At 35.6% G+C, this 26,307-nt stretch overlaps 1 protein-coding gene across 3 annotated transcripts in view; it reads right to left on the bottom strand.

The window, feature by feature from the left end:
- The window catches only part of PCDH15 (protocadherin related 15), a 1,784,920-nt gene that overhangs the window by 234,050 nt on the left and 1,524,563 nt on the right, over window positions 1–26,307 (bottom strand). For all 3 annotated transcript variants that reach the window (XM_050805159.1, XM_050805156.1, XM_050805157.1), the window contains 2 exons: window positions 21,781–21,874; window positions 2,385–2,513 (listed from right to left, as the gene is read on the bottom strand). In XM_050805159.1, the coding sequence (XP_050661116.1) occupies window positions 2,385–2,513; window positions 21,781–21,874 (223 nt within the window). The remainder of the gene's footprint in view (window positions 1–2,384; window positions 2,514–21,780; window positions 21,875–26,307) is intronic.

The raw sequence follows: 26,307 nt of genomic DNA, 5'->3' as shown, positions 1-26,307 counted from the left end.
GGTTTACGGGTGGCCATGGACAGGCCCGGAAAAAGCACCGTACGTTTTCACTCCAGGCCATGGACTCCACCGGAACTAATAGCCTGGTCCCCAGGCTTCAGGCCATCCCTGGCTTGAAGGTGGGGCTTCACCAGGGACCCCCTGCTTTCCACCCAGGAGCCTGTCTGTGTCCTGCTGCCATCAATCATGTTGTTCATGGTGCCCAGGCTGTTTGTGAGGAGTTTCTGCAGGCCCACAGTGAGCAGCCCTCTGTCCCCTCTTGGCCTCCCTTCCATGCTCGTTGGTGCCCAAAGTCCACAGGAGGCTGAGGTGGCTGGGGTCTGGCATGTCAGCACCAACCCCAGCTTGCACACACCCAGCCTGGTTATGACAGCACGTGGACTCGGCCTCAACTTTGCTTCAAAATTGGAAGGGTTGCCAGGAGCTGGAAGAGAACAGGCAGGGGGAACAGGCACTTCCGATTCTGGGGGGGTAGGGGAGCTTCCTGGGTCCCTGAGAGCACAGAGATGCCTAGGTCTGCAGCCACAGCTGGGCAGCTGGAGCTATGCCCAGGATGGCAGGGCTCGCACCCTTCCAACTTGGAAGGGGGTTAGGTTCCTGCCTGTTCCTTGCTCCCACCGTCTCCCTAGAGCATGTAGCCCTGGTCATACCTCCTCTGCTGTAGCTAGTGTCTTGCCAGTGGCTGCTCCAGATGGGCCACTGCTGCCATCAGTATCTACAGCCTGACTCAATGCCCTTCTATCAGATTTTGCAGAGGGAATTTGACTACTTGCTTCTGCTGGAGGCAAGAAAATCCAAAAACTTGGCAGCCCATTGCCCAACACTGTAGCTAACTACTCTTAGGATTTAGTGTATATGTTTTCTAGTTCCATAACTTCTCAGGAACTGGACAATTACAATTATCAGGAGAGATAACTTTGATGCATGAGTTTGCATCTTTTTGTAGAGTTTGCCCTTGGAATGAAATTTCAGTTCTCCTCGTGATAGCTGGTTTAATAGCAAACTTGTTACTGGTTGCCTTCTCTTCTTTGCCTCACTTTCTCACTTCCTTATCACTGTTATCTGTACTTCTCAAAAAATATTTGTACATGAATATTTTGTGTCCAGATTTTTTGTTGGAGAATCCACAGTAAGACATTGGACACCAGAGGTACTATGGTGTGGGAACAGTTGGCATCAAGACCAGTTGGCATTTTATAACATCCCAATGAACAAGATTATTCCCTATGTGCATTGGGATGGCATAAACATATAAGGTTATGTATGCCTTATGCAATATTTCCAGAATTTGACTGAGATAGTGACAATGATAATGATAATGACTGTGGAGTTGGTAGTTGTAAGTATTGTCAGTGATTTGAAGGGAAAAAAAAATGACTTTCAAAAAAGCTTACACTGGTCAGTCAAAATCTCAGGACGTGATGTCACAAGATCTCTATAACATCATTTAAAGCAACCCTCTCCTTTTGCAGTTTAAAGGAGATTAAACTAAAAATCAGACCTTGTGCCTGGTTACAAGAATAGTAGAACAGTAGAGAAGGCTCACTTCAAAGCACCAGCAAGCCTTCTGTGGAAAAGGCAGAAACTTCACAGGGAAGGAGTAGGACCCTGAACTCTGAGTTTGGAACATCTGGGTGGCTCACACCTCACTAAAGCAAGATTCTTTCCTTCCCTGGAGACCACATAAACACCTCATCTGAGGTTGATGCTTCAAATCGTGCACATCTTCCTCAAAATTTTCCTTCTCTGTGACTTCTAGACCAATTACTATGTTCAAGACCAAGAATGGCTGAAATGAGGAAGTACTGTCTCTGCTTTAACAATAAAGGAATTATTCATCAAATGAACCACAGAAACCGGCTAATATGTCCAGGTAGGTCCCAGAAGCACTTAGAAGAACATACGAAGAGTAAACCTTCTGAGTGCTGGAAAAGGGGGTTGTGCAAAATATTAGACACACACGGTAGACTCTAAAGATAATATTTATATAATGAAATGAGTTCAAATCTAAATATATGTATTTTTTATATTTTTTGAGGTCTAAATGTCCACATCCATACCCAGTAGTATACTTAATTACATGCTTCTGTAAAATGTTTTGATTCAGAAATATGTATTAAATTAGCATACTATCATATTAATCAATGTTTAAATTACACAATAATTATAAAATGTAAATCTGTATCCTTGAAAGTTAATTAAAATATATAGGATATTATTCATTTTTTAAAGTATTGAAGAATATCCAGCACAGTCATTTAACAGATTACATTAGCTGAGTTTCTTTTCAGAATTAAAATGTAATAAACTTACGCTCTTTGAAAAAACAAACTTACGCTCTTTGATAAAAATACATATAAGATCTACATAAATATTCCACTTACTTTTACTTGACCCACAAAGGCATTGGCTTCTTCCTCCACCACAGATAAATTTCTTGGCAGATAAGGATCAAACACTGGAGCATTGTCATTGACATCTGTCACCACCACGTTTACTGTGGCAGTTGAGGTCTTAAAGAAAAACAAGCATTAAATGTGAGAAGAGCTATTTTTACTTAGAATTCATTTAAGTAGTCATCTTGGCATTTGTCTATCTGAAAAGCATCTCATTTTTCTTTCTAATCCTTACCTTTCCAAAAAATAAAAAAAATAAATAAATAAAACTAAAAAACTAAAAGAAGCTTGCAAAGAAGCTTTCGACTTCAAAAAAACAGACGGGAAAAGCAAATGATGATATTAAAGGGCAAACATCTTTTTGGAAATGTCAAGTATTTCCTGGAGGCTTACTTTCAGAAAACGGTTTTACCTTTATCTTGTTCACATTTTATGGGTGGCAAGCTTTTGTTTATACACACATACGCTGCTTTATCTCTGAAATGTGCCATTTCTGTAGTTTTTGCTGCTTGTATTTTTTTTTACTGTTTTTTTTTTAAAAAACAGTACTTTATAAAATAGCATGGTACATCAAATGGGCATTTTCTGGAAAGCTCATGCTATCAGAAAATGCTGCCTTAATAATTCTCTAGGTGTACATTTAAACCAAGAGTTTGAGTATCATGTACTAGGCATGAAATGATTATCTTACAAGCATACACGTTATGGAAATGATGTGCAGGTAAATCGACCAATAGTGTGTGCTACCACACACTATTAAAAGTTAAATCCCTGGCCTGCTGCAGTCAACATTATGTAGGTCAATGACTTCTTCACAATCAATGACTATCATCATGTGTGACTCAAGCTGGAAACTGCTCTCTCTAATCAAAGCCTGAGTACAGCACAGAACCTCTACCTAACTCTGTCACAGTGTGGGGCTGATCACAGAAGGCTGAGAGCAAAGGTACAGAGAGAAAGAATATTAACCTGGAAAGTAAGAAACCTGGTATGCTATGGTATTAAATATTTAGTAACTATAAATAAAAAGGAGGAGGAAAAAGCAAGGTGATACTGTCATGAGAGAATTATCCACCTTCTGTTTAAAACAAATGCAATTTCCATTAATTAGTAAGTGCTTTGTAGTGAGAGGCTAAAATGCTGAGCATTAAGAAGTGACTTGAGTGAAGCTGAAGAGGTTTTGCAGCAGTCATGGGGCTAAGGGGTCAAGTGAATTTTTTTTTTTTTTTTTTTTTTTTTTTTTTTTTTTTTTTGTAGCTGCTACAAGACAGATCTTGGTAACTACCCAATGCTTTCTGTTGGGGTCATGGAAGTTCTATACCATGCGAGTTATGGTGCTTGGGAAAAAGACCAGACCTCACACAAATGTAAACCCAATATTGTAACTCTGATTGGATTAAGGTGATCTGCCCCTATTTTAACAGAAGCAAAAGCAAATATTCTTTTTAGTAATGTAACTTCATCCCAAGCCTGTATAATTTTTTTCATGCGCAGTATTCAGTAGTCATTACAAAATTACCATGCATACCAGGGAATTCTTGGGTGTTAGTGATGGCTTATTTCTTTATCTGTGTATTGGCTTACCCTTTGAAAATTTATGCTTCTATTCATATGTGATTCACACACATTTTTGTATTTAAAGTTAAATAAAATTTTTATTTAAAGACACATACAAAGATGGTCAGAAAAGCATTATATAGTCAAAATCTGGAAACAACCCAAATGTCCATCGATAGTAGATGGTTATACAGATTGTGTTTTATATATGAAATGGAATCACATGAAGTACTGAGAATGTACAAACTACTGCTATAAGTAATCACATAGATTAATTTCATGAACCTAAGTTTCTAGGACATAAAATAATACATACTATATGATTCTATTTATATAAACTTCAAAAACAGGCATAATCCCTACATGGTGATAAAAATTATAATACAGATCACTTTGAAGAGGAAGATAGAATAGCAACAGAAATGATCACAAAACTGAGCTTCTGGAATGCTGATTAATTTCTGTTTTTTGTTATGAATAGTGGTTATATAGGTGTGTTTACTATGTAAAAATTCATTAAGCTGTAGAATTATAGTTTGCGCATTATTATCTGTGTTACATTTTCTTAAAATTATTTAATTTAAAAGATGCATTCACACAAACATACACATGTGTGTTGACATATGTAAGTATGTTTAAAGAAATTCAAGTGCTACTTGACTAGATGGAATCCAGATCATTTCATTTTCCTCTTGTGACTTTTATATGTTTTCCAATGTTCTCCCAAAATGCTACCATGCTTTTATGACAAAAAGTATTTTAACAAATGTTGTTTCTTTAAAATTTGCCTTAGAATTGAAAGCAGTAAAGAAGATGTGTTTTTTACAGTTGCAGTAGTTCCCAGTTTGCCTGAGGGTTAACAAGACATTTAAATTTACAGCCTGGAGCCAAAATCTAAGAATGGCGACCCGGGAGTTTGCTGGCTTTTCTTCAAATTTCCTGACTCCTTTTGTACCAGCCTAACTGTTTTAACTTATCAATCCAGTGTTTTTCCTCATCCTATTCTTTAAAATTTCTATTCATGTTTTCAGACTATTCTGTATCCTCAGTTTAAGACTGTGACTCTTAAGTGGATAATGAAGAATACAACTGGATTGCTAAGTAAACTAAGAAGTCAAATAACAATTCCATAATTTTGTGCTAATAGGGGATGATATTTATGGACTATGCAGGCATTTTCTTCATTTCTTACTGAATTTTATATGAAATTAAAAAAATCCATGTCTCACGAAAACATAGTCAAAACTATAAATAGAATAATTTCCAGTTTATATATTTCTTAAAGTTCTCTAAATACCACTTGCTTCAGAAATACTTATGTAAAAATGAGGATTTCAGGGCTATCCATTTGTTCTATTGACTATTGTTCTGAACCTATGGAAATATTTATAAATTGGCTAGCTGTAAATCATAATTATTTATTTTTTCTCGATTGGTTCAGAAGGATGGCAACAATATGCTTCAATATGGATCTGTGCCATAGAGAATGTTTATGTCTTATTAAGGGAAGACTTTTCAAGCTTAAAAATTAGTAAATGAAAACAGATCACTTTAATTAATTATTAGGACAATATGTCAGGTAACACATGTTCGCAACAATTAATTTTAAATATGAATATATATAATGCCAATTAAATTAAAAAGATTTCAAACTAATAAACCTAATAAACAAAAAGTTACCTATTTTCTATCAAAGGAGTTTGCTCACTGAATATTTCCTTAAAATCTGTATTAACTTATTATAGCACTAGCTGGAAATACTTGCATGTTAGTACTAAATACTATAATTGATCACTTTCATGTTGATTATTTAATTTAAATGTGTCTTAGATTTTATTTTGTCTAATATCCTAGAAGAATTTTCAAAATATATGTCTCAAATGCAAGTAGATACTTCTGTTGTAATTTTTTTTTTTTTTTTTTTTTTTGAGGCAAGGTCTCACTCTGTCACTCAGGCCGGAGTGCAGTGGCATGATCTCTGCTCACTGCGACCTCCGCCTCCCAGGTTTAAACAATTCCCCTGCCTCAGCCTCCTGAGTAGCTGAGATTACAGACATGTGCCACCACGCCTGGCTAATTTTTGTATTTTTAGTACAGACGGAGTTTCACTATGATGGCCAGTCTGATCTTGAACTCCTGACCTCAAACAATCTGTCCGCCTTGGCCTCCCAAAGTGCTGGGATTACGGGCGTGAGCCATCGGACCCAGCCTACTGTTGTAATTTGAATACTCATTTATTTGTATAAACTAGTACGACTCTGAAAGGAGGATACTAATATAGCATATTTTTTATTTTTGTTGTTGTTGTTGTTGTTTTGAGACAAATCTCACTCTGTTGCCCGCGCTGGAGTGCAGTGTGCGATCATAGCTCACTGCAGCTTTGAACTCCTAGGCTCAAGTGATTCTCCCACCTCAGTCTCCTAAGTAGGTGGGACTACTGGTGCACGCCACTATGCCCAGCTAATTTTTATTTCTTTATTTTATTTTTGTAGAGACAAAGTCTCAGTATGTTGCCTAGGTGGTCTCAAACTTCTCATCTCAATCCCACCTTGGCCTCTCAAAGTGCTGGGGTTATAGGCCTGAGCCACAATATCCAGCTCATTTTTTGTGATAGTATAAAAACAGTGAGTTATAAAGCCACAGTTAAAGAAAGCAGTGTAAATTCATCTATTAATACACAATGCATTGCTTCAAATTCATGAGAACATACATTAAGAGTATCTTATTTATTCTCTTCTAGTATTTCCTATCTCAGGAAATGACATGGCAAAATAATCAACTAATTTTCTAAGTTATTTTATCTCATACATGCAATTTATTAGTCACCAAGTCCTGTTAATTTGACCTTGTAAATGGGCCTTGTATTACACAGTTTTGAGCAATGGATAAATAACACAATTTTAATTTCCTGAGTAAATAGCTGGAAGTCAGATAACTGGGTTTTCTGATTAGCATATGTTTAGCTATGTAAGAAAACCAGAAATGTGTTTTGCTCAATAATTTAATGAAAAAGTTGTAACACATTTTCTTGTTAATCAACTTAATGAACACTTTTAAGGGCAATGTGTAATATTACGAATTTAATAAACAATTTGGCTTTAATGCTAGAGAGGATAAGAGAAGGTATGTTTTTTTTTATTTAATCACAAAAAATCATTTATTTTTTGATCATTTAATTTTTACAGCTTCTGACACAAAATTTGTTAAACATTTCATGGCTAGAAACTGATTTCTTTATATTTTGTGAGCATCTCATAGCATAGCCATTTGTTTTGTGCTATTACATTTACATTAGATGATTGAAATTCAATGACATTCAATACATGGTTTAAGATACACGTATGCTTAGAATTTATCTGAGCAGAGACTCATGTTATGTATAGAAAGCAATCAGGAATATTTCAATTTGTTCATTAAGAAAGCAGAAAACTATCAGAGATAAGGCAACACTTTAATTATGGAGCACTTATCATTTATCTATTTCTTAAAAACATGAGTGTTTAATTTCAAATGTGCAATTTCTTTTCTATAGTCAACAAGATTCACTATATATTCTCAGAAATAATATTATTATTATTTCTGAGATTATTTTATTAAGAAATGTGTCTATCATGTTTACTAATAGAACACACAATGTCAGTTCAATGAAGATTGTTAGATGCTTTAAATAGCTATTTTTATTATAATGTTATTTATTACATGCTGAAATAAATTATCTTAAAACTTATTCTATTTAAATGTCTGAAAAAAGAAGAGCTAGACAGAATATTGAAAATTTCCATCTGTAAGAAAGTACAAGAAATGTTATTTATAGAACACAAGGTTTTCCTGTCTGAATAAAAATCTTCACTACTATATCTAAAATTCTTTTCAATAACAATGGGACAATGAGGATTTATAGTTTAGAATTCAATCATTTTTTGTTTAGGCCAATAAAACAAGACAAATACATATATTCAATAATGGGTGTAGTATTTAGAGAATATTAATTTAAAACATTTTCATCCTTAAGTGCAAGTCATCTTGTTGCTATAACAGTTATGAGACAAGTCAACTTCACTCAGATCATAGAGTTTCATTCATGATGTAGAGTGGAGGTCCTTCCTAAAATTAAAGATTAGCCAGGAGGCTTTCTTTCCCTCTGAAGGAAAAAAAGAAAGAATAGAAAATCTAGAATTTCTTCGAGAAAGACAGAGAAAAGGGAAATTCCTTCTATTATGAATCATGGGGAAGAGAAAGGGAGACACAGAAGAGACATGAAGGCAGGTGGCAGAGGTACTCCTCCTCATCCCCCACTGCCACTTTGGACCACTCCTTAAATGAAGAGGAGCTGCAGAAACATTTTGGAGTAGAGGAAATGATGACTGGGAAAGTAAGAGAAATTTGGGTGAAATAATCGCAGTAGTTTTCAGGAATATGTAAGCCTCCAGAAAATTTCCATACGTTCCATGGGAGGCCCCATCTAATAGGTTATGGCACGGAATATATAGCTATGTCTGAGAGCTGTGTCCAGAGAGACAGAAGCAATTCTACTAGCATAAAGGACTGGTAAATACATGTTACATTTAGACCACAATTTTAGAATGAAGTCAGGGAGGAGAGGTTTGCTTGGCAGCTTAGCTAGTGAGTATTTACATTGTCTTAAACAGATAATGTTGAAATACTGTTCTAAGTAACTTAAGTGTGACCCATATTACACCTACTCCACACCTGTTCAAACACACATTTATACATTATTGTCTAAGTAGGAAGATTACATCAGATATAAAAAACAAAGAAGCTTTTTTTTCTCTGTGCACATCTGAGTGTAGTGTGTAAAGATTATATATATGTATGTGTGTATGTATGTATGTACATTTTATACAATTGTGCATGTTTTTTATATAAATATATATTTTTTCAAAAATATCAGAAAGTATTTTTATATAGTATAACTAAATACTATAGTATATGTAATATATACTAAAAAGATATAGCTATTTATTTATACATAAACATTTTTACATATTGCATATATGATAAAGATTTATATATATGACTTAAATGTTTAAAGTTTTACTATTCTATAACCATATGTACTGTGTTATAAAATCTTATTAAATCAACTATTTTGAAATTCAAAGTTACTTTAACTTCACACATTTTCTCATGCACATATTTTTGCTCTTGTTAAAGTTTCCTCTTTTGATTATGAAGTTAAATGCTCAACTTTTAAATGTTAATTGCTCATTTATATTGCCATATTTCAAAGAAATTTAGGAAATAACATTGCTTCAAGACAAAAACAAAGATGCTAAGTTTCCTAGCAATCTGAAGTTGTAACATATTACAAGTGTTCAGTTTGAAAGCCATAACTGAGTAATTCAATCCAGTAATTCAAGAGCATTTTACAGAAATCAAACCATGATGGAATCAAGTTACCTATCGAATCAATTCAGGAGGAAAATAATATCACTGAACACATGGAATCTGGTCAGAAATATCTAGGCTACAGAGTAACTTCACATTTTAAATGAAAAAATTCCTGATCACTCTTCACATATTTATATCTCTCACTGTGTTACTGGTTGATTAACAGAGCTGCAATCCAAAAGCCCTACTTCCTAGCTATTTTTCAACCCAGTGTTGCTACTTACAGATAAGAATATCTAAAAGGAAATCTGCTAGGTGGAGTTTCTGAAAACCTTTGGTTCTTTGTTAAAATAAAGCGAGGGTGCAGACTCTTCTGGCATTCATCTTTATACTTTGCTTGTCTGGAATGGAGAATTGACGTCCAGAGTTGCAGAAGATGGGAATGAAAGTAGACAATAAAAATGGCAAAGCAGAAAATAGCCAGCAGATATCCTCAACGGCACTGTCGTGTCCCTGCACCATCCCTTCACTGTCCACCTCTAGATTTTTTTCTTTGTTTGTACTACCTTAATTTTTAAATGTAAAACTTTGTGGTATTAAGTATATTCATATTCTTGTGCAACCATCATCACTATCCATCTCTAAAACTCATTTAATCTAGCAAAACAAAAGCTCTATAACGTTAAACAATAACTCCCCATTTCTCTTTTCTTTATCCTCTGGCAGCCATCATTCTACTTTGAGTCTCTGTGATTTTGACAATTCTAAGTACCAAAATACAAGTGGAATCATATAGAATTTAACATTTTGTGACTGGCTCATCTCACTTAGCATAAGGTTCTTAAGATTTATCGGTGACATAGTGTATATCAGCACTTTCTTCCATCTTAAGGCTGAATAATATTTCATTATATGCATATAACACATTTTGTTTATATATTACTCTACATAAACATGGAAAACAGGGTTGCTTTTATATCTTATCTACTGTGAATAATGCTGCTGTGAAAATGGGAATACAAGTATCTCTTTGAGACTCTGCTTTCAATGTTTTGGATATATAACTGAAAGGGTGATTGGTGGCTCATATAGTAATTCTATTTTTAATTTTTTGAGAAACTGCCACTGTTTTCCACAGTGGCTGTACCATTTTATGTTCTCACCAATAGTGCACAAGGGTTCCAATTTTTCCACATCCTCATCAACATGTTATTTCGTTGTTATTGTTTTGTTTTGTTTTCTGTTTGTTTTTATAATATCTACTGGGTATGAGGTGGTACCTCATTTTGGCCTTGATTTGCATTTCCAAATATTTAGTAATGCTAAGTGTTTTTTCATATGTTTACTGGTCATTTATATATCTCCTTTGGAAAAGTGTCTATTCAAGTCCTTTGATAATTTTGAATCAGGTTATTTTTGTTTTGTTTAAAAAATTCTCGGGCTGGGCGTGGTGGCTCATGCCTGTAATCCCAGCATTTGGAAGGCTGAGGCGGGCTGATCACGAGGTCAAGAGATCGAGACCATCCTGGCTAACACAGTGAAACTCTGTCTCTGTCTCTACTAAAATTACAAAAATATAGCCTGGCATGGTGGCGGGCGCCTGTAGTCCCAGCTACTTGGTAGGCTGAGGCAGGAGAATGGTGTGAACCCAAGAGGTGGAGCTTGCAGTGAGCTGGGATCTTGACACTGCACTCCAGTTTGGGCAACAGAGCGAGACTCCGTCTAAAAAAAAAAAAAAAAAAAAAAAAAAAAAAAAAATGAAAACTCTATATATGTTGAATATTAATGACTTATCATATATATGATTTGCAAATATTTTCTCCCATTTTTATGTTGCTTTTATATTCTGTGTCTTTGACCTCTTTACAAAATCAGAAATTCTAATTTGTCTAATTTTATTTGTTTATTTTGTTATTCAACACTTTTAATATGTCATTCAACTATGTTCTGTTCTCAGTGTGAGATCTATCCTCTTGACAAACTTTTAAGTGTACAGTATTGCTAACTATAAGCAACATACTGTATAGCAAATCTCTGAAACTGTTTATTTTATTTTATTTTATTTTTTTATTGTACTTTATGTTCTAGGGTACAAGTGTACAACGTGCAGGTTTGTTATATATGTATACGTGTGCCATGTTGGTGTGCTGCACCCATTAACTTGTCATTTATATTAGGTATATCTCCTAATGCTATCCGTCCCCCCTTCCCCCCACCCCACAACAGGCCCCAGTGTGTGATGTTCCCCTTCCTGTGTCCAAGTGTTCTCATTGTTTAATTCCCACCTATGACTGAGAACATGTGGTGTTTGGTTTTCCGTTCTTGCAATAGTTTGCTGAGAATGATGTTTTCCAGTTGCATCCATTTCCCTACAAAGGACATGAACTCATTCTTTTTTGTGGCTGCATAGTATTCCGTGGTGTATATGTGTCATATTTTCTTAATCCAGTCTGTCATTGATGGACATTTGGGTTGGTTCCAAGTCTTTGCTATTGTGAATAGTGCTGCAATAAACATATGTGTGCATATGTCTTTATACCAGCATGATTTATAATACTTTGGGTATATATCCAGTAATGGGATGGCTGGGTCAAATGGTATTTCCAGTTCTACATCTTTGAGGAATAGCCACACTGTCTTCCACAATAGTTGAACTAGTTTACAATCCCACCAACAGTGTAAAAGTGTTCCTATTTCTCCACATCCTCTCCAGCACCTGTTCCTTCCTGAATTTTTAATGATCGCCATTCTAACTGGTGTGAGATGGTATCTCACTGAATTTGATTTGCATTTTTCTGATGGCTAGTGATGATGAACATTTTTTCATGTGTCTGTTGGCTGTACAAATGTCTTTTTTTGAGAAATGTCTGTTCATATCCTTTGCCCATTTTTTGATTTCTTTTGTTTCTTTTGTTCTTGCAAATTTGTTTGAGTTCTTTGTAGGTTCTGGATATTAGTCCTTTGTCAGATGAGTAGATTGCAAAATTTTCTCCCATTCTGTAGGTTGCCTGTTCACTCTGATGGTAGTTTCTTTTGCTGTGCAGAAGCTCTTTAGTTTAATTAGATCCCATTTGTCAATTTTGGCTTTTGCTGCCATTGCTTTTGGTGTTTTAGACATGAAGTCCTTGCCCATGCCTATGTCCTGAATGGTATTGCCTAGGATTTCTTCTAGGGTTTTTATGGTTTTAGGTCTAACATTTAAGTCTCTAATCCATCTTGAATTAGTTTTTGTATAAGGTGTAAGGAAGGGATCCAATTTCAGCTTTCTACATGTGGCTAGCCAGTTTTCCCAGCACCATTTATTAAATAGGGAATCCTTTCCCCATTTCTTGTTTTTCTCAGGTTTGTCAAAGATCAGATAGTTGTAGATGTGTGGTATTATTTCTGAGGGTTCTGTTCTGTTCCATTGGTCTATATCTCTGTTTTGGTACCAGTACCATGCTGTTTTGGTCACTATAGCCTTGTAGTATAGTTTGAAGTCAGGTAGCGTAATGCCTCCAGCTTTGTTCTTTTGGCTTAGGATTGTCTTGGCAATGTGGGGTCTTTTTTGGTTCCATATGAACTTTAAATCAGTTTTTTCCAATTCTGTGAAGAAAGTTGTTGGTAGCTTAATAGGAATGGCATTGAATCTATAAATTACATTGGGCAGTATGACCATTTTCACGATACTGATTCTTCCTATCTATGAGCATGGAATGTTCTTCCATTTGTTTGTGTCCTCTTTTATTTCATTGATCAGTGGTTGGTAGTTCTCCCTGAAGAGGTCCTTCACATCCCTTTAAGTTGGATTCCTAGGTATTTTATTCTCCTTGATGGTACTGTGAATAGCAGTTCACTCATGATTTGGCTCTCTGTTTGTCTGTTATTGAATGTTATTGAAAGAATGCTTGTGATTTTTGCACATTGATTTTGTATCCTGAGACTTTGCTGAAGTTGCTTATCAGCTTAAGGAGATTTTGGGCTGAGATGATGGGGTTACAATCACGTCATACAATCATGTCATCTGCAAACAGGGACAATTTGACTTCCTCTTTTCCTAATTGAATACCCTTTATTTCTTTCTCCTGCCTGATTGCCCTGTCCAGAACTTCCATCACTATGTTGAATAGGACTGGTGAGAGAAGGCATCCTTGTCTTGTGCCAGTTTTCAAGGGGAATGCTTCTAGTTTTTGCCCATTCAATGTGATATTGGGTCTGTCATAAATAGCTCTTATTATTTTGAGATACATCCCATCAATACTGAATTTATTGAGAGTTTTTAGCATGAAGAGCTGTTGAATTTTCTTTCTGCATCTATTGACACAATCATGTGGTTTTTGTCCTTGGTTCTGTTTATATGCTGGATTACATTTATTGATTTTTGTATGTTGAACCAGCCTTGCATCCCAGGGATGAAGCCCACTTAATCATGGTGGATAAGCTTCTGATGTGCTGCTGGATTTGGTTTGCCAGTATTTTATTGAGGATTTTTGCATTGATGTTCATCAGGGATATTGGTCTAAAATTCTCTTTTTTTGATGTGTCTCCGCCAGGCTTTGGTATCAGGATGATGTTGGCCTCATAAAATGAGTTAGGGAGGATTCCCTCTTTTCTATTGATTGGAATAGTTTCAAAAGGAATGGTACCAGCTCCTCCTTTTACCTCTGGTAGAATTCGATTGTGAATCCATCTGATCCTGGACTTTTTTTGGTTGGTGGGCTATTAATTATTGCCTCAATTTCAGAGCCTGTTATTGGTCTATTCAGGGATTCAACTTCTTCCTAGTTTGGTCTTGGGAGAGTTTATGTGCCCAGGAATTTATCGATTTCTTCCAGGTTTTCTAGTTTATTTGTGTAGAGGTGTTTACAGTATTATCTGATGGTAGTTTGTATTTCTGTGGGGTCGTTGGTGATATTCCCTTTATCATTTTTTATTGTGTCTATTTGATTCTTCTCTTTTTTATTCTTTATTAGTCTTGCTAGCGGTACATCAATTTTGTTGATCTTTTCAAAAAACTAGCTCCTGGATTCATTGATGTTTTGAAGAGTTTTTTGTGTCTCTATCTCCTTCAGTTCTGCTCTGATCTTAGTTATTTCTTGCCTTCTGCTAGCTTTTGAATGTGTTTGATCTTGCTTCTCTAGGTCTTTTAATTGTGATGTTAGGGTGTCAATTTTATATCTTTCCTGCTTTCTCTTGTGGACATTTAGTGCTATAAATTTCTCTCTACACACTGCTTTAAATGTGTCCCAGAGATTCTGGTATGTTGTGTCTTTGTTCTCATTGGTTTCAAAGAACATCTTTATTTCTGTCTTCATTTCATTATGTACTCAGTAGTCATTCAGGAGCAGGTTGTTCAGTTTCTGTTAGTTGAGTGGTTTTGATTGAGTTTCTTATTCCTGAGTTCTAGTTTGATTGTACTGTGGTCTGAGAGATAGTTTGTTATAATTTATGTTCTTTTACATTTGCTGAGGAGTGCTTTACTTCCAACTATGTGGTCAATTTTGGAATAAGTGCAATATGGTGCTGAGAAGAATGTATATTCTGTTGATTTGGGGTGGAGAGTTCGTAGATGTCTATTAGGTCAGCTTGGTGCAGAACTGAGTTCAATTCCTGGATATCCTTGTTAACCTTCTGTCTCGCTGTTCTGTCTAATGTTGAAAGTGGGGTGTTAAATTCTCCCATTATTACTGTGTGGGAGTTTAAGTCTCTTTGTAAGTCTCTAAGGACTTGCTTTATGAATCTGGGTGCTCCTGTATTGGGTACATATATATTTAGGATAGTTAGCTTTTCTTGTTGAATTGATCCCTTTACCATTATGTAATGGCCTTCTTTGTCTCTTTTGATCTTTGTTGGTTTAATGTCTGTTCTAGCAGACACTAGGATTGCAACCTCTGAGTTTTTTTGTTTTCCATTTGCTTGATAGACCTTCCTCCATCCCTTTATTTTGAGCCTATGTGTGTCTCTGCATATGAGATGGGTCTCCTAAATACAGCAAACTGATGGGTCTTGACTCTTTATCCAATTTGCTAATCTGTGTCTTTTAATTGGACCATTTAGTCAATTTACATTTAAGGTTAATATTGTTATGTATGAATTTGATTCTGTCATTATAATGTTAGCTGGTTATTTTGCTCGTTATCTGATGCAGTTTCTTCCTAGCATTGATGGTCTTTACATTTTGGCATGTTTTTGCAGTGGCTGGTACCAGTTGTTCCTTTCCATGTTTGGTGCTTCCTTCAGGAGCTCTTCTAGGTCTGGCCTAGTGGTGACAAAATCTCTCAGCACTTGCTTGTCTGTAAAGGATTTTATTTTTCCTTCAATTATGGAACTTAGTTTGGCTGGATATGAAATTCTGGGCTGAAAATTCTTTTCTTTAAGAATGGTGAATATTGGCCCCCACTCTCTCTGGCTTGTAGAGTTTCTGTTGAGAGATCCACTGTTAGTCTGACTGGTAACGTGACCTTTCTCTCTGGCTGCCCTTAACATTTTTTCCTTCATTTCAACTTTGGTGAGTCTCACAATTATGTGTCTTGGAGTTGCTCTTCTCGAGGAGTATCTTTGTGGCATTCTCTGTATTTCCTGAATTTGAATGTTGGCCTGCCTTGCTAGGTTGGGGAAGTTCTCCTGGATAAGATCCTGCAGAATGTTTTCCAACTTGGTTCCATTCTCCCCATCACTTTCAGGTACACCAATCAGACATAGATTTGGTCTTTTCACATAATCCCATATTTCTTGGAGCCTTTGTTCTTTTTTTTTTAATCTTTATTTTTCCCCTAAACTTCTCTTCTCACTTCATTTCATTCATTTGATCTTCAATCACTGATACCCTTTCTTCCAGATGATTGAATTGGTTACTGAAGTTTGTGCATTTGCCATGTAGTTCTCATGCCATGGTTTTCAGCTCTATCAGGTCATTTAAGGATTTCTCTACATTGGTTATTCTAGTTAGCCATTCATCAAATCTTTTTTCAAAGTTTTTAGCTTCTTTGCAATGCGTTCAGACTTCCTCCTTTAGCTCTGAGAAGTTTGATCATCTGAAGTCGTCTTCTCTCAACTCGTCAAAATCATTCTCCATCCAGCTTTGTTCTATTGCTGGCGGGAGCTGCATTCCTTTGGAGGGGGAGTGGCGGTCTGATTTTTAGAATTTTCAGCTTTTCTGCTCTGTTTTTTTCCCCATCTTTGTGGTTTTATCTACCTTTGGTCTTTGATGATGGTGACCTACAGATGGTGCTTTGGTGTAGATGTCCTTTCTGTTTGTTAGTTTTCTTTCTAACATTCAGGACCCTCAGCTGCAGGTTTCTTGGAGTTTGCTGGAGGTTCACTCCAGACCGTGTTTGCCTGGGTATCAGCAGCGGAGGCTGCAGAAGAGTGAATATTGCTGAACAGTAAATGTTGCTGCCTGATTGTTCCTCTGGAAGCTTCATCTCAGAGGGGCACCCGGCCGTGTGGGGTGTGAGGTGTCAGTCTGTCCCTGGGGGGAGTGTCTCCCAGTTAGGCTACTCAGGGGTCAGGGACCCACTTGAGCAGGCAGTCTGTCCGTTCTCAGATCTCATATGTTGTGCTGGGAGAACCACTACTCTCTTCAAAGCTGTCAGACGGGGACATTTAAATCTGCAGAGGTTTCTGCTGCCTTTTGTTTGGCTATGCCCTGTCCCCAGAGGTGGAGTCTAGAGAGAAGGGCAGCCCTCCTTGAGCTGCAGTGGACTCCACCCAGTTCGAGCTTCCCTGCTGCTTTGTTTACCTACTCAAGCCTCAGCAATGGTGGGTGCTCCTCCCCCAGCCTCGCTGCTGCCTTGCAGTTAGATCTCAGACTGCTGTGCTAGCAATGAGGGAGGCTCCATGGGCATGGGAGCCTCTGAGTCAGGCGTGGGATGTAATCTCCTGGTGTGCTGTTTGCTATGACCCTTGGTAAAGTGCAGTATTAGGGTGGGAGTGACCCAATTTTCCAGGTGTTGTGTGTCTCAGTTTCCCTTGGCTAGGAAAGGGAATTCCCTTCCCCCTTGAGCTTCCCAGGTGAGGCAATGGCTCGCCCTCCTTTGGCTCTCAGTCAGTGGGCTGCACTCACTGTCCTGAACCCACTGTCTGACATGTCCCAGTGAGATGAACCCGGCACCCCAGTTGGAAATGCAGAAATCACCCATCTTCTGTGTGGCTCACATTGGGAGCTTGAGGCTGGAGCTCTTCCTATTCCAATTTGTCTATTTTTTGTTATTGTTGTCTGTGTTTTTGGGGTCATAGCCAATAAATCCCTGACAAATCCAATGTAATGAAGCTTTTGCCTTATGTTTTCTTCTAAGAGTTCTATAGACTTAGTTTTCATTTTAGGTAATGAATCACTTTTGAGTTTGTTTTTGCATATGATGTTAGATAAGGGTCCAACTGCATTAGTTTGCATGTAGAATTATCATGGTACCCATCTTAAAAATTATTTGACCAATTAAGTTAATGTTTATTTTTGGGATTCTCTATTAAATTACATTGGCCTGTATTTCTGTTTTTATGCTAGTACTACTCTGTTTTGAGTACTATAGCTTTGTAGTAAGTTTGAAACCAGGAAGTGCAAGTTCTCCAGCTTTGTTATTTACTTTTCTTTTTGGCTATCTGGGGTCCCTTGAAATTTTAAGGATAAGTTTTAGAATAAGTTTGATTATTTAAAAAAAAAATATTTCTACAAATAGCATCATTGGGATTTTAATGGAAATTGCAGTGAATCTGTAGATTGCTTGGGAGAGTATTAACATTTTAACAATATTAAGTCTTCTCATCCATGAACATGGGATACATTTCAATTTAGTTATATTTAATTTATTTCAAAAATGTTTGGTAGTTTTCATTATACAAGTCTTTGATCTCCCTGGTTAAGTTAATTCTTGAGTATTTTATTCTTTTTGATGCTATTGTAAATTGAATTGTTTTTTTAATAGTTTTAGCTCATTCATTTTCAATCTATGAAAATGCAAATGATTTTGTGTGCTGATTTTTTATTCTGATACTTTGCAAAATTTCTTAGTTCCAACATTTGTGTACATGTGTACAAACATGAAACATGTGTGTATGGAGTCATTAAAGTTTTCTATATGCAAACTCATATCACTTCTAAACAGAGATAGCTTTACTTCTTCCTTTTCAAATTGGATCTTTCTCTATCTTTCTCTCTTTCTTTTTTTGCCTAATAGCTCTGGTGAGGACCTCTGATACTATGTTGAATATAAACGGTAAAAGTAGACACCTTGGTCTGAATCTTCAAAAAAATTAGAATCTAAAAAGTTTTATCTGGGCCGGGCGCGGTGGCTCAAGCCTGTAATCCCAGCACTTTGGGAGGCCGAGGCGGGCGGATCACGAGGTCAGGAGATCGAGACCATCCTGGCTAACACGGTGAAACCCCGTCTCTACTAAAAATACAAAAAAAATTAGCCGGGCGTGGTGGCGGGCGCCTGTAGTCCCAGCTACTCCGGAGGCTGAGGCAGGAGAATGGCGTGAACCCGGGAGGTGGAGCTTGCAGTGAGCCGAGATCGCGCCACTGCACTCCAGTCTGGGCGACAGAGCGAGACTCCGTCTCAAAAAAAAAAAAAAAAAAAAAAAAAAAAAAAAAAAAAAAAGTTTTATCTGCACCCTGATAGCTTAAAAAAAAATAATTACACAAGATATGCAAGTTATACAGATTTTTCAACTATCATTAACAAAGTAAACTTAGAAAAGGAAAGTCAAATCAAACTTTCTTCATATTGTCTACAAATAAGCTCACAATGACCAACAGAATGTGACCTCCTATCTCCCTCATGCCCATTTTGAGGTGGTAGAAAAAGCGTATTCGCATGATAAAATTTTCAAACTCATCCTGGCAATTTGTTTCACACAAATTGCTTGTCACCATTTTGATTTAAATAAATTCCATCCATCTGTCTGTGTTTATCAAATATCTGTTTTAAACCACATGATTCTTAAGTTTAAAAGATTAATTTTACTGTAATTACTAAATATTTAGATAAGAAAAGTGCTATTAAGACATGTGAATATTATTTTTACATTATCACTTTTTTTCTTCAGGATCCCACTGTGTATGCCTACATATAAGTATATCCCTAAAATTATATAAATGATGAAATTAACTGGATAAACTTTTGTTTGAAATCTAAATGCTTTATACTCTACTGATATTCTCATTAAAACTTTAGAAATGAACACAAAATTTACTCAAAAAATCAGAATTTTTTTTTTTTTTTTTTTTTTTTTTTTTTTTTTTTTTTTTTTTTGAGACAGAGTCTCACTCTGTCACCCAGGCTGGAGTGCAGTGGCTCAATCTGGGCTCACTGCAAGCTCCGCCTCCCAGGTTCATGCCATTCTCCTGCCTCAGTCTCCTGAGTAGCTGGGACTACAAAAAAATCAGAATTTTAAAGGGAAATGAAACCTGAGTGATTATAAAAATGTTAGAATGAGGACCTAGAAATGCTAAGTGTCCTGTTCAAGGAGAAATAAAATATACAAATAAATTACTGAACAATGAACTAGAGAGAACAAAACTGCTAATTTTAACCAGAACTTATGTTGGTTTTAAGTAGGCAAAAATATTATTAGTAGATTGTGACTATTTTCCTTCCATCTGTTTCCTTGTCTAAGAAATTTTAAGGACAGACTTAAAATGTTCTAGCTAATATTACTGTCATTAGTTTCTGATCTATAATGTGACATATTTCAAAGCTATGTATTATCTTTTCATTTTTTCCTAGTCTAATGGTTGACCTGAATGCTCTTTCTTAATTTCACTTCACTGTAATTATACCTCTTACTCTATGCCAAATAATTTCTCCTTCTCCTCCTTAGAATATTTTCTCTCACTTATTGCCTAGCTGAGTTACCCTCTAAACTTCCATCAAAAGTCAAGTTCTTCAATTACTTCCTCTAGAGACTCTCTCACTGACTTCTTTATATACATCTGACACAGACATACTATAATAATTTAGGACAGGCTGGGTACAGCAGCTCATGCCTGTAACCCCAGCACTTTGGGAGGCCAAGGCGGGTGGATCATCTTAGGTCAGGAGTTCGAGACCAGCCTGGCCAACGTGGTGAAACCCTGTCTCTACTAAAAATACAAAAATTAGCCAGGCGTGGTGGCACCTGCCTATAATCCCAGCTACTCGGGAGGCTGAGGCAGGAGAATCGCTTCAACCCGGCAGGCAGAGAGGTTGCAGTGAGCCAAGATGTCTCCATTGCTCTCCAGCCTGGGCAACAAGAGTGAAACTTCATCTCAAAAAATAATAATAATAATTAGGTGCATTGCCTATATAAAAATTAACCATAGGTTTTATTTACTTTTCTATCATATTAGTACCTGCTATTATCCTCACTGTTTCCTAAAACTGTTCTGTATATTTTATTATATGTATATATATGTTTATTTATGTAATGTATCAAAAATGTTAAATAGCTTACTATGGACAGATTGCAATTACCAAATTTAATTATTTCTATTTATCTCACTTTTAGTTAAGATGAGAAAACTATTCGGGCATCAATTTTATATTTTTTATTGTAATAAAATCTCAGAAATCCTCCTAAAATAAATGTGAAGAGTACATTATTGTATACTTTCAGCCAATGTATTATATAGATTAAAAAATCATTTCAAGGAACCAGGAGATATGCTGATATTTAAATTGAGTGAGCCTTGCTTATCAATCTGTAATGGGTTTGGAATTATTTCTAGACAATAGCATTGAGTTGACACATAAACACCTGATTTTTTTTTTTTAAAAAAGAATCACCTAACACATGGCGTAGAAATGGTGAAAATAATTATTAACAAAGGTAATATTACAATACATAGAAAGCAGGATGCTGGTGGTTGTGGATGAGATAGTTCAAATAATACAGACAAGTGATTTTAAAGCAGTTCAGAATGTCTAAAATTTTTTTTTTTTTTTAACTTTTAAAAGTGAGTTTTAGGTCCAACGGAAGTAGAATTTATCTTCTTTGGAATTATAAGCCCATTTAAACTACTTAGATAACCAAAAATTACTTAGGATTCTTACTGCTACTTACAAATGCCTGTGGAATCAAGCAAATCACTTTCCTAAGTGCTTGAAGATATTTATCCACAAAATCCACTCTTCCTCCCTGACCCTTAAAAAAACGATGCTAAGTGAAACAGGTTCCAACATAATAAACTGCCAGAATACATTTCATGGTGCAGTGCAAATGACAGACACAATGGAATACCTGTTAGAATAAAGTAGATTTCATTTTCCCTACAAATTAGGTGAGAATGCTGATCTCAAGTATCTGCTCTGTCAAGTTAAAGGTTGCAGCACATTAACAAATTCAGAATATAGGTGCATGTATAAATAGCCTGTTGAAGAAAAGAGCACCACTTCTAGTAATTATAAGAAGTTGCTCCACGTGAAAAACATTAATTCATGTATGTAATAAATTGTTTAAGACTCTCTCAGTTGCCTTAATACTATCTTTAAAACCATTTCCCACAGAGCATACTCACCCCATCTGGCCTGCCATCTGAAGCTGTGATGATCAGAATGTAGCGATCAGTGCTTTCCCTGTCCAGTGCTTTCCCTAAGGTTAGAATCCCCGTGCTAGTGACAAAACAAACAAACAAATAAGACAAAAAGAGATATTATGTCACAAGGAGAGTCTTCTTAGTATAGCGAATTACTCTTGATAGCTTTTTTTCCCCTCTCAGTAATCATAGCTTGAGTATTTTAGATATATAATACTAAGATTCATCCTGAAAATTCAAAATGGCTTTTAAGGCTGTCAAATTTCTTAGCAGTAGCCATGAAACTGACACTAAACTGATTTCCTACCTTCCGGGAAACAAAACACAACAAAACTGTGCTTAATTCATTCCAGGAAGAACAGTATCTATCTTGTTTTTGATTATTTCAAGAGAAAAGACTTCATTATTCCTTATCAGTCTCAGAGTTCTTTGAGACAAGGAATGATTTCTTATAACCAATCTATATCACCTCCCAATTTACGTCATATATATGTCTATTATGAAAATGCAAAAACCCATCTAAATTTTATCTCTGAAAAACTCTATGGAAAAAAGTTTTTCTTTTTTCTTAATTTTAAAATAACAGAGGCCCTTTGTACAAAATTAGAAAATAGAATTTTTTAAATTACAGAAATTATGTTTTATGTAATGTTTCTTTTTGTACTTTATTATAACCACATTTAAATATATTATTGTTTCAGAAGAAGAATCATTCTGCATATTTTACAGTTTTTAAGAAAAGTATATTAGAATTCATGTTCTCATTTTATAATTTGTTTGAAACCCCTTTCATGGCTACACTAACAATTTTAGTACTTTGTTACTCTTTGGAAATTTAGCTGTTTCTTAATTTAACTGATGTATAATGGGAGATTAACAGCACTTGGGAAAATTATTGCACTTAGAATATTTTTAATGCTTATTCCTTACCTTTTCACTGTTCAGAATAAATGTTTCCAAATATTTAAGACTTTATTCACCCATGTAATTTATAACAGTTTGGCTATTTGTATGGCTCTCTAATGTAGGTTCTATATTTATTTCTTAGATTTTACAATCTGATATTGTACACATTTTAATTGAGCCTAACAAGCATCCACTGTGTAGGAGAGTTTATCTGAATATAATGAGACATTAAAATATTTATCAAGTCCAGCCAGGCGCAGTTGCTCACGCCTCTAATCCCAGCACTTTAGAAGGCCAAGGTGGGTGGATCATGAGGTCAGGAGATTGAGACCAAACTGGCTAACACAGTGAAACCCCATCTCTACTAAAAATACAAAAAAAAAAAAAAAAAAAAAAAAAAAAAAAAAATAGCTGGGCGTGGTGGCGGGCGCCTGTAGTTCCAGCTACTCAGGAGGCTGAGACAGCAGAATGGCGTGAACCAGGGAGGCAGAGCTTGCAGTGAGCCAAGATCGTGCCACTGCACTCCAGCTTGGGTGACTGAGCGAGACTCCATCTCACTGCAAGCTCCGCCTCCCGGGTTCACGCCATTCTCCTGCCTCAAAAAAAAAAAAAAAAAAAAAAATTTCCTGACCTCGTATCAACTCCATTAAGGCTTGAGCCACCGCGCCCGGCCAATATAAATTGTTTCTGATGAATAAGTGTTTTTAAGGTAAGTGCTTTTATTGTAAAGGAAATTTAAACAATTCATATCACATATGGTAGTTGAGTACATTCAAAGCCAATGAATCAAAATAAGAATCACAGTTACTCCATTTTGTTTATTATGTTGTAATGGTTGACATGGATTTTTTGAAAAGTTCTGAACATATGGCAAGCCCATGAAAAACAGTTTTTTTTTTTTTTTTTGCTTCCTGTACATTTTATAAATGCTTTGTCAAAATAATTGAAAACCAGTTCCCAGAGCATGTTCACAACAATTAAGTTTGGACCAGCTTCCTACACTATAAAGGGTCCAGATAATCCCATTTTTAAATGACATTAGATGAGAAAAGTAAGACACATATTTCTTCTGAGGCTTATTCACAAGTATCTTAAGAAACAGGAAATCTGAAAACCTAGCCATAGTATAATAAGAGAAAGAAAGAAAATTGAGTTACCATTTTCATTTTGTTTCTTTTCTCAGTTAATTCTCTATATTCCTCATTGTACATTAAATTAGAAAATTACTAAAAAGTATATTGCATATTTACGATGAATTACAAAACTGTCTGTGATAACTGAGTTGATTTACTACCTTCCAGGAAACAAAACATAACAAAACTTTGCTTAATTCATTCCAGGATGAACGATATATATCTTGTTTTTGATTATTTCAAGAGAAAAGATCCATTATTCCTTAGCATATTCAGAATTCTTTGAGACAAGGAATGGTTTCTTATAAATAATCTATGTTGCCTCCCAATTGTACATAGTATTTGGAATATATATACACACACACACTCTATATATATTCTATATATACTATTTAGAATATATAATACTATATGTATTATTCCAAAAATACTATATGCTGTATACAATATAGTATACAGTATATCCATACTTAGGGATATTTTGAACACAAACAGCTAATTGTGTATTATCTGGTGATTATTATGGAGGTAGTTTTTATGTAATATGCAGGCCTTATGATTCAATGTTGTAGGCAGTTATGTGGTATATTTGGGCAATGTAGAAGGGGAGAAAAACAGGCAGTGCATTTTGGGACTCATAGCTGAAATACTAGTTTGTGGGTATACATGTGCATCCTTTTATTAAATCCGAGAAATAGCTCACAAAACGTCTTATTACCAGCTAGATGGAGGCTATCAGGCCAGGATACATTGGGGTACATTTAGTAATGCAATATACCTTATAAGTTTACGTATTAAAAATATATAAGCTTCTTCAAAGCATCAATACCACTGCTACTTAAATTATATAGGATTGAAAATACATTTCCCAGGAGTGATGTCAGCAGAAATGGAGAAGACAGCTCCAAGAGATCAAAAAATCACATCAAAAAAATCGCAATTAAGCGGGGACCTTAAAAAGCAAATTTGACAAAACTCTGGAAAACAGTCACAGGTTTATAGCAACTGGATGAAGGCAGAATTTCTTTTAAAAAAAGGTAGATCAAATATGGTAGAATAACTTTGGGGCATTTTGACTTGTCTTTATCCTACCATCTCACTGGCTCAGAGCGGCCTTGAAAACATCAGTGAACATTCCCAGTGTGACACCATGGTCTTTGTTTCTGGAGGGAGCAGAGCTATCCTTATTCACAAAGAATGCGGGGGTCTATTCTAATCTGCCTGGAGACTGCATGAAGGAGTGACACATGGTACTTATCCTTGTTTCATCAAACTTGGAAATCACTCAAGGCAGAAAAGCAGTGGGCATTCCAAAGAAACATTGTAGGCAGGGGATAGCCCACAACCACCTGAGGCATACAATAGAGTGCCAAAAACTTGCCAGGAAAGTCTGGGTAAATAGTTGCATGGAAAAGTCAGGCACTCAAAAGTGTACTGAGGAATACAAAACAATAAATATAGTTGAGAATTCATAAATACATCCATACATCTACAGTCAATTGATTTTCAACAAGAATGCCAAGATCATTCAATAAGAAAGAATAGTCTTGTCAACAAGTGGCACTGGAACAAATGGAAATCTATATGTAAAAGAATTAAGTGAGACTATTCACTTCATACACAACTATTAACTCAAAATGGATCAATGATTTTTCTAAATACAAGAATTGAAACCTGTAAACAACTCTTAGATAAAAACTAGAGGTAAATATTTATAATCTTGGGTTTGGCCATGGGTTCTTAGATATGACACCAGATGCACAGGAAGCAGAGGAAAAAATAGAGATACTGAACTTTGTCAAAACACACACACACACACACACACACACACAAAACAAAACAAAAAAACACTTTTGTGCATCAAGGAACATTATCGAGAAAGTTTAAAAAAAAAAAACACACATATAACTGGCGAAAATACTTACAAATCACATCTTTTTTCTTATTTCCAGAACATATAAAGTCTTATTTCCAGAATATATAAAGGATTACACAACTTAACATCAAAAAGAAATCCCATTTAAAAAAAGGCAAAAGACTCAAATACACGTTTTTTCCAAAGAAGATATAGAAGATACACAAACAATCAAAAAGCATATGAAAACATGTCATTTTATGCAAATGAAAACCCACAACAAAGTATCACTTCACACTTACTATGATAATTGTATTTTTTAAAAAGAAACTAACCCCCACTACTAACAACAACAAAAAAAGAAAGTAAGTGTTGGCAAAAAATGTGAATAAATTGGAATCCTCATATATTTCTGATGGGAATATAAAATGCTTCAATCACTGTGGAAAACACTTGACAGTTCCTCAAATGGTTAAAAACACATAATTACACTATTCCCCAGCATATCTCTTGGGTATATACTTTAAAAAGCTGAACACAGGTACTTAAATACATGTATGTATATGTTCACAGCAGCAGTATTTGTAATACCGAAAGGTAGAAAAACAGCTTAAA

This window comes from Macaca thibetana, chromosome 9 (genome assembly GCF_024542745.1).
Source record: "Macaca thibetana thibetana isolate TM-01 chromosome 9, ASM2454274v1, whole genome shotgun sequence".
In the NCBI taxonomy this organism is placed as follows: Eukaryota; Metazoa; Chordata; class Mammalia; order Primates; family Cercopithecidae; genus Macaca; species Macaca thibetana.
Note: the sequence above shows the minus strand (reverse complement) of the source record. Positions and strands in the feature narration are given on the sequence as shown.